The 10,948-nt window shown below is 43.5% G+C and overlaps 1 protein-coding gene across 2 annotated transcripts in view; it reads right to left on the reverse strand.

Moving 5' to 3' along the window:
• The window catches only part of SLC27A2 (solute carrier family 27 (fatty acid transporter), member 2), a 60,300-nt gene extending 52,376 nt beyond the window's left edge, over positions 1-7,924 (reverse strand). The window contains exon 1 of one of the 2 annotated variants that reach the window (XM_006831667.1): positions 7,314-7,924. In XM_006831667.1, the coding sequence (XP_006831730.1) occupies positions 7,314-7,791 (478 nt within the window). In that variant the 5' untranslated portion in view covers positions 7,792-7,924. The remainder of the gene's footprint in view (positions 1-7,313) is intronic. The other variant, XM_006831668.1, reaches the window with a different exon arrangement.
• Between the last annotated feature and the right edge of the window lie 3,024 nt (positions 7,925-10,948).

Here is a 10,948-nt window from a genome sequence, read left to right on the forward strand (position 1 = left end):
ACTGATCCTTCCTCTTTGCTCCCAACCTTTGCATTCCAATCACCAGTAATGATCAATACATCTTGATTGCATGTTTGATCGATTTCAGATTGAATAACTCGGTAGAATTCTTCTATTTCTTTCTCACTGGCTTCAGTGGTTGGTGCGTAAATTTGAATAATAGTGGTATTAACTGGTCTTCCCTGTAGGCTCATGGACATTATCCTATCACAGACAGAGTTGCACCTCATGACTGATCTGGACATGTTCTTTTTGCCAATGAATGCAACACCATTCCTCTTCAATTTGTCATTCCCGGCATAGTAAACCATGTGGTTGTCAGACTCAAATGGCCAATACCAGTCCATTTCAGCTCACTAATGCCTAACATACCGATGTTTATGTGTTCCATTTCATTTTGACAACTTCCAATTTTCCCAGATTCATACTTCGTACATTCCATGTTCTGATTTTCAATGATGTTACAGCTGTTTCTCTTCATTTTGAGTTGTGTCCCATCAGCAAATGAAGGTCCCACGGGTTTTTCTCCTAAGGGCTTTACTCCATTGGCATCATCACAGTCAACTCTATTTTGAGGAGGCAGCTCTTCCCCAGTTGCATTTTGAGTGCCTTCCAACCTGAGGGGCTCATTTTCCGGCACTATATCTGACAGTGTTTCTCTGCTATTCATAAAGTTTTCAGTGACTAAATATTTGGAAGTATTTTGTCACTCCTTCCTAGTCTGTTGTTTATCTGGAAGCTCATCTGAAACCTGTCCACCACGGGTGACCCTGCTGGTATTTAAAATACCTGTGTACCAGTAGCATAGCTTCCAGAATCACAGCAACTAACAAGCCACCACAGAACAGCAAACTGACAGATGAGTGGTGGGCAGAGACCCTATAGGATAGGATAAAACTGCTCCATACAGTTTCTGAGGCTTTAAATCTTTATGGGAGCAGGAGAGGCTGCAAGCATAGCTGGTGGGTTTGAACCACCAACCTTGTGGTTAGCAGCCCAACACTTAACCCATGGCAACACCAAGGCTTCTGAATTGAGCATCATCATCATGGTTAAGTGTCATCCAGTTGGTTCGATGGGTTTCCACGAGTGTCTGGTGGGTTTGAACTGCCGACCTTGCATATTTAGCACTGATAGTATGGTGAAGTAACTCATACAAGTTACCCATTGAGCAAGTAGATTATTTCTATGCCTTGATTCTGGTCTAAAGTTAGCAATGGAAAATTATCTCCTTCCCACGAGTGAGGCTACAACTGTTGGCCATTCCTTGGATTCTGAGTCCCTATTTTCTCTATAATATTTTCCATTCAGCCAGCAGTCTACAATGGTTATATATTTGTCTTTCTAAAAAAATTCCCACTTGCTGGGTAACAAGGAGACATGGTGGTGCAGTGGCTAAGAACTCGGCTGCTAACTACACTGTTGGTGGTTCCACATTTTGTTCCTCAGGATAAAAGACCTACGAGCTTCTTCCAGAAAGATTACAGTCTTATAAACTCTATGACCTATCTTATAGGGTCACTGAGCTGGAACATACTCAAAGGCAATGGGTTTGATTTGCCTTTGGTCAGAGACCTATAGAAATTACCATTAATTAAGTCCAGCCTGCTGCTGTTTTTGCATAGTACAACTATTTATGAAGCATCTCACTATGTTACAGACTTCATCAAAACTGCCTCTTATGCTTATTTTGAGGAGCTCTGGTGGCTTAGTGGTTAAGGACTTGGCTACGAATCCAAAGGTCAGTGGTTCAAACCTTGGAAATCCTATGGGACAGTTGAGTTCTACTCTGCTGTGCAGGGTCACTGTGAGTTAAAAATGACATATCTGCATAGGGTTTGGTTTGGGGTGGTGCTCCTTTTGCCTGGGATGCCCCTCTCCAACTGCAGTTGGCCAACTCAACTGTCAGTGCTCTCATTAAGGCTTCCTTCACCATGTGCTTTCTCTTTCCAGAACACTGTGCAGCTCTCCTTGCACACTTACCATGTCCTACAGGTGTCAGAATAATTTGTGTATGCAGCTTAGTTCTTTTATTGGACTGTAAGACCCTTGAACATATTCATCTTATCTCCCCATCCTTCTATGGCAACTAACTTGTACCTTGTGGGGATTCATGGTTTGTCTCTTAATTTGGAAGTGAGATTGTTGGGCAATCTACTTTTCTCAATCTAACCTCAATAGTTGGTATGAAAAGAGTTATCTTTGGTTCCAACACTAGTTTTATAATGAAGTTCTCCTATTCCAGAATTTTCAGTGATGCAATACGGCGCTGATAGAAGCAATTGTATTTGTCACATTGTTGTTTAAAGGAGGTCCATTTTCATTTTTGTGTGCAATCTTACAAAACCAGGTCAAAGGTAAATTGGAACGCCTTTTAATAGCTCTGGGTTCCTTATAACCTCACTTGCAATTGAGAGTACCTTCAGCTGTTTAACTTTGTACAAGAGTAGTACCTACTGCAGGGGAGTCTTGTAAGATTATTTTGGTCAAACAGTATAGACCTTGGTTAGTAAGTTGATAAAAGGACACTCAAAAGACCTTGGGTTATCTTCCTATACAAGAACTCGTTTAGACGTTATCTCAACTGGATCCATCAGTCCTCATGAATAATGCCAGTACACTGGTCTTTTACATGAATTTCAGAATTTGACTGAATTGAAACTCAAGAGCTCTACTAATCAGCAAGCTCTGACACTGAAATTCCAATGCAGAATCAAGCTCTGTCTGTCCAGTTGTCACCCCCATAACATTTCTAAAGCTTCTCATGTCTAATGTCCAGATAGTGTGATAGAATAAAAAGTGCCCCGGACCATGAGAAAAACATTTGGGTTCTGTCCCAGATTTCTTCTGCTAATTATTCACAAGATCTGGGGTAATATCTATCACTCCTCAGGACCTTTGTTCTTTTGTACAAGAACTGGATGAAACTAGACTGGTTGTTTCTCAAAGCCTAGTTCTCAGGACATCTTCAAAATCATGTGGAGGTGCGGTGGACCTTGATACAAAAATACACATTCCTAGGCCCCACCACAGTCCTACTGAACCAATGTTTTGGGGGGTTGAATTCAGGAGTCTGGTTTAAAAAATAATCTTCTTAGATCATTCATAGGCTCATTACAGTTTCTTAGAGTCTCCAAAATCCTTTCAAACCCTAATATCAAAGAACTAAATGTATGTCTATTCAACAAAACACACATGGCCACAATTCCTAAACACAATCTTGTTTACATTACCTCCTTTACAGTAACTGTCTCAACTCAGAGTGGTTTGAAAATGCTAAAAGCTCCCAAAGGTCTTCTGCCCTCTGTCAAAGGCCACTTCAGTGCCACAGAACACCTTGTGTCCTCTGGAGACTCTGATTCAAGTTTGACTTGAATATAAGAATTTCATTATAGTCTTCATGGTCACCGACTTAGACATGATGTCCTATTACAGAGGACCATTGCCTGCATGGAGAGGGAATCACCTGGTTATGACTTTGAACATATTACAGAACTAGGTTATACTCTGTGACAACTCTAGTCAAGACTGAAACCCTCCTTGAAAAAATAAAATAAAAACCACAGTTGCCATGAAGTCAGTTCTGACTCCTGGCAATCTCCGGGGCATCAGAGTAGAACTGTTCTCCATAGACTCTGTAGTGCCTGATTTTTTTGGAGTAGATCACTAGGGTTTTCTTTTGAAGTGCTTCTGGGTAGAGTGTTGAATATTTGATTACCCTGGGACTTCTGAAACCTGGCCTTCCTTTTCAATAAAACTCTTAAGCCTTCAATCCACAGTCAATGCCCATGGAAGCAGCAGTCAAGAAATCAAATGACTTATTTCATGGGGTAAATTTGCTGTGAAAGATCTCTTTAAAGTGTTAAAAAGCAAAGATGTCACTTTGAGAATTACAATTTACCCAAAGCAGGGCATTTTCAATAGCCTCATATGCATATGAAAGTTGGGCTATGAATAAGGAGGACTGGAATATAATTGATGTATTTGTACAATGGTGTTGGGAAGAATACTGAATATACCTTGGACTGCCAAAGAAGGAACAAATCTATCTGGAAGAACTATAGCTCCTTAGAAGTGATGGTCAGACTTCATCTTACATTATTTTGGGCTTGTTATCAGGGGAGACCAGTCCTGGAGAAGGGCACCATGCTTGATAGAGTAGATGGACAGCAGAAATGAGATGGATTGACGCAATGGGCTCAAACAGGAACAATTGTGAGGATGGTGTAGGACCAAGCAGTGTTTTATTCTGTTGTGCATAGGGCAGTTAGGAAGTTGAAATCAACTAGATGGCATCTAACAATAACAACCAAGTCCTTTGACAGGAGGTGTTGTTTTTAAGTGCCATTGAGTTGGTTTTGATTCATAGCGACCATGTATAAGGTTTCCAAGGAGTCTATACTATACATGGTGTTGTAAGATAAGCACTTGACTGCTTATCACAAGGACGGTGGCTCAAACCCACCACCTGCTTCTTGGAAACCCTACACAGAATTGCTACCTACAGGACTGGCACTTAACAACAGCAATAGGATTTCTGAGGATTTAAATTTTTGCGGGAGCAGAGTCTCATCTTTCTTCCGCAGAGCAGCTAGTGGGCTTGAACTACTGACCTTGTGGTTCACAGTCCATTGCTTATCATATGGAGCCATTGCACCCCCCAAAATAAGGAGGTAAGTAGTAGTTAAATGTCTTCCGAAGTGGTAGCAAAGATAGCTGCCCTAATACTTCTAGTCAGCTGATTAATAGGCTTAAGAGAATCTTCTAGTTACTAAGTTATTGTTAAAGTGCCATAGAGTCAGTTCCGACTCATAGCGACCCTATATAGGATTTCCGAAGTGCAGTTGGTAGTTTTGAACTCTGACCTTGTAGTTCACATTCCAGTACTGATCCTACAGCACAGTAGGGAGGTTTTCTTTTTTCTCAGGCAAACAGGAATTGTTAGGTAGTTGAAAACACATTGATTGAAGGACCTCCCTTGTAAATAATTTGACTGCCTTTAACACTGTCGCTACCCACCCCCACCCCCACCCCCCACCTTTTAACTTATGCAAAGCCTTCATTTATTGGATTTTTTTTTTTCTGAGATGATTTTATGCCTAGTAAGAGGTGTGTAAGCATTCTGGTTTCCCACAAAAGAACCGGCGGCATCTCATCCTTCTGTGACTCTAAGCTGACTGCTAAGCTTGACTTAAGTTTCCTCAGTTATGAAATGAAGGGGGAAACCAGAAGGCTGCTTGATTCCTTCCAGCTCTAATACTACATTCCTGTAGAGCAGGGGTGGGAAATACACAGCCCACAGGATGTATAGTGGTGGTGGTGGTTATGTGTCGTGGAGTCTGTTCTGACTCATAGTGACCCTGTATAGGGTTTCCGAGGCTGCAAATCTTTACAGGAGCAGAAAGCCTCATCTTTATCCTGTGGAACGACTTATAGTTTTGAACTGCTGACCTTGAGGTTAATAGCCCAACTCATAACCAGTATGCTATGAGAGCTTCTTTGCAGGACGTATAAGGCCCTTGAAATCATTTGGTCTGGCCCTGCCAAGGCAACTGCAGTTCCAACCATCATGTTGTTGTTGTTAAGTGCCATCAAGTTAGTTCTAACCCATAGCGACCCTTAATAGGGTGAGCTTGAATCACCCACCTGGCAGTTCAAACGACTTTGCAGTCTGGAGCATTAACCTACAGCGCCACATCAGGACTCCTAACTATAACATTGCTGTTGTTGTTATGTGCCATGGAGTCGGTTCCGACTCATAGCGACCCTGTACAGGGTTTCTGAGGCTGTAAATCTTTACGGGAGCAGAAAGCCTCATCTTTCTCCCGTGGAACAGCTGGTAGTTTCAAACTGCTGATCTTAAGGTTCACAACCCGATTCGTAACCACGACGCTACCAGAGCTCCTTAACCATAACATTAGGGATGAGTTAATTAAATGTTTCACCAAATACGACAGGCCAATTTTTAGGTTGATAATTTTGTATGGCCCGCAAATGAAGTTATAAATATCCAAATGGCCCTTAGTTGAAAAAGGGTTCCCCACCCCTACTGTAGAGGAAAGCAGCATGATGAAGTGGGCAGACCTAGGTTGGAATTCTAAGGCTCAGTTTCCTCAAGTGTAGAATAGGGGGGGGGGGGGTGATGTTGCATTCTCTCTCAAGCTCGTAAAAGTATTCAGCATAGGGTTTGGCATTCTAGGAAGGTGAGCTTTCCTGGATCCCTAGGCCCCAACCTCATAAGTGATGCCTTTCAAAGTGCACCTAGTTGGGTCTCCTCTTACTCCTCTTATTAGAGAGACAACCTCTCTGGTCCTTACTCATGAGCAAAGGCTAGCCCTCTGGGAAGGGAAAACCACCTGCCAGTGAATACAGGTTCTCTGTTGCTTCCTCACCTGGATCTCCACTGTAGCATGAAGTTGTCTGGTTGAAGTGTGGCAGAGGCAACTCTAGAAATGAAGGGCTCACTATCACTAACAATGCACTGGGGCTCACAGTGGCACTGCAGCAGAGCCCTAAAGTCTTTTCCTTGGGGATCAGGTGGGATCTCCTCTCTGCATGCTAACCACACCTGAGAGCTGGAAGCAGCTGTGAAGACTGCCTTCCAAGGAAACCAGAGACCAGAGAGGTGAAGTGATTTTCCCAGGTTACATACTGTAGCAACAGAAGTTAGGAAATCTCCCAGGACCCACTGGCTCTCACACTTGAGACCCTTTGCACTGAAATGTCAATGCTGTAAGTATTGGTGAGGAGTTTGGACTTTGGAGGTCTGTAGCCCTTTCACTCCTCCTCTAGCCTTCTCCCTCCAGCTGTGTGACCTGGGTCATGAGTCCTCCTCTCTCCTGGGCCTGAGTGGCCTCATCTATAAAAGTCGGACAATAAACCCTTTCTGTTTTGAGAATTAAAAGCAATTTGTATGTGACACCAGAGATGGAGGCAGAGACAATGATGTGGAGAGATGGAGACCCAGAAAGGGAGAGGAGCTGTTGGGGTGTTGGGGTATACCCTTTGGTTGTTTGATGATGCAAGGAGGGGACTGTAATTATGGCAATGAAAGATATACAATAGGATGAATGTAAAGCTAATTTTCTCCCATGTAACCATGTAAACTATCACATAATTCACAATAAAAACTTAAAAAAAAAAAGCAATATTATATGTATATTGTTTAACAGTGTGCCTGGTACAGAATAAGTTTCGGCAATTGGTAGTTCTAATGATCATTAGGAGTTCTGGTGTGGCGTTATAGGATAAGAACTGGGCTGCTAACCTAGATGGTCCAGTGTCAATGCGAGGGGCGTCCCCTGGGGGCTCACCTGGTGAGGCCAGTAGTACTTTCGCCCCGCAGCACTGGAAGCAGTGCAATAGGGACTTCGCGCGGATGTTGTAGTTGAGGCACGACATGGCACAGCCCAGCTTAGCCAACCCCAGCCACAGCCACACGTAGGCCGGCTCATTGCCCATAAAGAGCGCCACGCAGTCTCCCTGGCGCAGGCCGAGGTGGTCGTGCAGTGCCCGCGCCACCTGATTGCTGCGCCGGTCCACTTGCGCGTAGGTGAGCGTCTCATCGCCAAAGAGGAGAAAAGGCTTGTGTGGCTTGTGGCGCACTTTCTCCAGGAAGATCCGCAGGATGGTGCGCACTGGCCGCCGCTGTCCGTAGCTGCGCACCCTCCGGGCCACGCCGGCCACTCGCAGGAAGTAACCCATGTCCTGGAAGAAGTAGGGACAACAAAAGTTCACCAGCAGAGGCAGGAGCAGCAGCCCCGCCAGAGCGGTGTAGACGGCGGGCAGCATAAAGGTGGCGGGGCCCCCTGTCCCGGTGAGGGCAGAGGGCGCACTCTGGGCGTACAGCGCGGCGGTGAGGCGGGCTTCTGAGTGAAGGTGGGCGGAATGCCGGGAGGCGGTTGGCGGTGGGACGCCGGGTTCGCACGAGGGACAGAGAGGTGTTTTGGCTGTCAGCACCTCCGCAGGCTTCCTGTTCAGGACAGGTGGAGTGGTGTGCGCGCTCTGGGGTTCTGGGTGGGACCTGCAGGCTGAGCCCGCCCCCTGGTGGGGCGCAGCCACCTGCACTCCAGGCCCGCCCTTGTGGCGCTCTCTGGCGGGAAGGTGGCTCTGCAGCTCTCTGGGTGGTCTTGATCTTGGGTGGAGTCTGAACTCCCTATGTTGTGCTCCAAGTGTTTTTAAAAACTTACTTCTTGAAGCCACGGACTCCTTATCAAAACGGTGATGCTAAGATGAGTTTAGCAGATGCTGAGGTTAAAGGCACGTGTATGTGTGGGGCTATTGCTTTTTAAGATTACCACGGATAGAGTGACGTATCAAAATAAAAATAAAAAGCAAACCCACTGCCACCAAGTCAATTCTGACTCACCGACTCCATCAGACACAGTACATCTGGTCCTTAAGATTTCCCAGACTGTAAATCTTTATAAATGTAGCCAGCCTCATGAAGAGCACGTTATAGACATAATTCATTGCTGTTATCAATAAAGTTCCTTATACATGTGAGGCAATCCTTTTATTTATTAATAGTTGGTACCATCTGTTATTGCCAAACCAGAAACCCATCTCTCCTTCCTGGTCCCAAAGGCTTTCCACCTGGTCTCTCTTTGTTTCAGCTTTGCTCCTCTGCCCCTCCCTGCCCAGTTTCCTGTATGGAAGGCTTCAAGTTTGGACAAAAGAACCAACGATGAGATGTTCCTATCCAGCTCCTATCAGACCCTGGTCAGGTGGGTAAGGGCTTGACTCTCTGATCCTAGTTGACTCCACACTGGCCAGTGAGAGCTCATTTGGCAAAAAAAAAAAAAAAAAAAAAATTGCTACACATGGTCACATGAAACCAAGCTCTGGGTTATTTTGGCTTGCTCTAATATTTTGCTAAGTTAAGTGATTTTTTTCCCTGTATGTTGAAAATTCTTAAACATTGTCAGTCCATCTCAAAAATGGCTCTATTAGAGAATAGTACAACACAGATGAAGTTAAGTAAATGTAATTAGCTAGTCTTTCTCAAAATCCATTTCCTTTAAGAGTCTGGTCCTCTCAATTTCTTTTGATACTATTTCTATACATAGAGAATACTCACTACATGCTTGTTACTGAGAAAGATTCAGATCTAAGTAAAAGTTCTGTTTTACTTTTTTCTTTTTATTTGCTTGTGACCATCCATCTTCCTTCTTATAAATTAACTATAAGTACTGAATTAATTACTCTGTTCCAGGTTCTCTACTGGGAGCTCCACTGTATTATACCAGGGTAAGTCAAAAAGTATTGCTACAAAAATCATAGCTACCTTTATTAAACAAAAATCTCCAAATGTGAAGTTATTGTTTCCCTATATGAAGGTGGTATTTCTCTCTTAACCTTTTCCCGAAGAATTCTGTGCTTTCGGGTTTAGGCAGTTTTGGCACCCACCCTCCAGGGACTGAAATCATGCTCCTTTTCAAAGTTTTTTTGAGTTTGGAAAACAAAAAGGAGTGTTAATTGGCGTGATTAGGATAGGTGGGATAAGGTTTCCCAAGGAAATTCTCCCGTGGCAGTACTGAATAATTATGAAGAATGAGAAAGAAATTCCTTGGTGTAACGTTTCCTGGCCTTTTTCTCATCAAGGATGTTTTCAGTTTTTTTTGTTGTTGTTGTTTTTTTGAACACTTCTTCCTAATAAGCAAGCCCATACTATTATCTTGTGTCCTTTGAGAAAATCTATTGAGATTATCCCTTTGGGATCCCCCAAAACAGTAGCCATAACCTTCTGAGCTGACCTGTCTGTTTTGAATTTAACTGACCCAGCAAGTCCCCTTAGAAGCCACTGTTTGGAACAGACAGTTTCTTTGAAGGTACCATAAGAAGACAAGTGTATTGAGAGAACTTGTGTGTAGCCATCCACTGATTACAGACACATGTTTCAACACCTTTTGTTTGGAATAAACTCATGTGTATATAAACTGGAACTCTAATAGCAATCTTTCTTATTTACACTTCTAGTTTGGAACCTCACAGTCACTCTATAAGCATGGTACTTTTATGCTCATTTACAGAGGAGAAAAGGGAAGTTTGTTGTTAAGTGCCATCGAGTTATTTCCAACTCATAGTGACCCTGTATAGGATTCCCAAGGAGTGGCTGGCCGGTTTGAATTGCTGACCTTGAGGTTAGCAGTCCAGTGCTTATTTTATTGAAGAAAGCTACTAAGTAATGTAACCTTGGTGGTTCAAGAGATTAAGAGCCCCATTGTTAATAGAAAGGTTGGTGGTTCAAAGTGACGTAGCTCATCTGTGAGATAAAAAACTGGCAAGCTACTGATTTTTCTTGGAAACATTTCATCCTAGGAAAGTCTATGGGGACAATTCTATTCCATCACACAGGATTGTTACAAGTTGAAAGCTGACTTGAGGGAACCCAACAACATCAGTAAGCAATGCACAGGTTTTGAAAACACTATGTGTACCGTTTCGGGACCCGTACTGCTCTCTACTATGCTACACTGCTTCCTATTCTCCATGCTTAGAGCACTGTGGCTCTGGAGGATAAGTACTGCATGCAAACCAAAAGGTGGATGGTTTGAGTCCATCAGCTCCGCAGGAGAAAGATGAGGTTTTCTGCTCTTGTAAAGATTTATAATCTCAAAAATCCTATGCATGGTCAATAAGAGTTAGAACCCACTCTGTGGCATCTAACAACAGTGATACGTCCTTTATTTCCACCCCCTTTTTTCTTTTAGAATCTTCTCTCCCACACACATATTTTAGCCTTCTCTTGTTATTCCTGGTACCTACTCAAGTAAGGAGTCCTGGTGTGGTGCTGTGGGTTAATGTACTGGACTGAAAGGTCGATTTCAACTGCAGGGTTAGTGGTTTAAGTTCACCAGCCACTCCTTGGAAATCCTATACAGGGTCACTATGGGTTGGAACGACTTGACAGCACTTAACAACAACACTCAAGTAAAGACTTCTCCTT

The sequence above is a fragment of the Chrysochloris asiatica genome, unplaced genomic scaffold, assembly GCF_000296735.1.
Source record: "Chrysochloris asiatica unplaced genomic scaffold, ChrAsi1.0 scaffold00004, whole genome shotgun sequence".
Taxonomy (NCBI): domain Eukaryota; kingdom Metazoa; phylum Chordata; class Mammalia; order Afrosoricida; family Chrysochloridae; genus Chrysochloris; species Chrysochloris asiatica.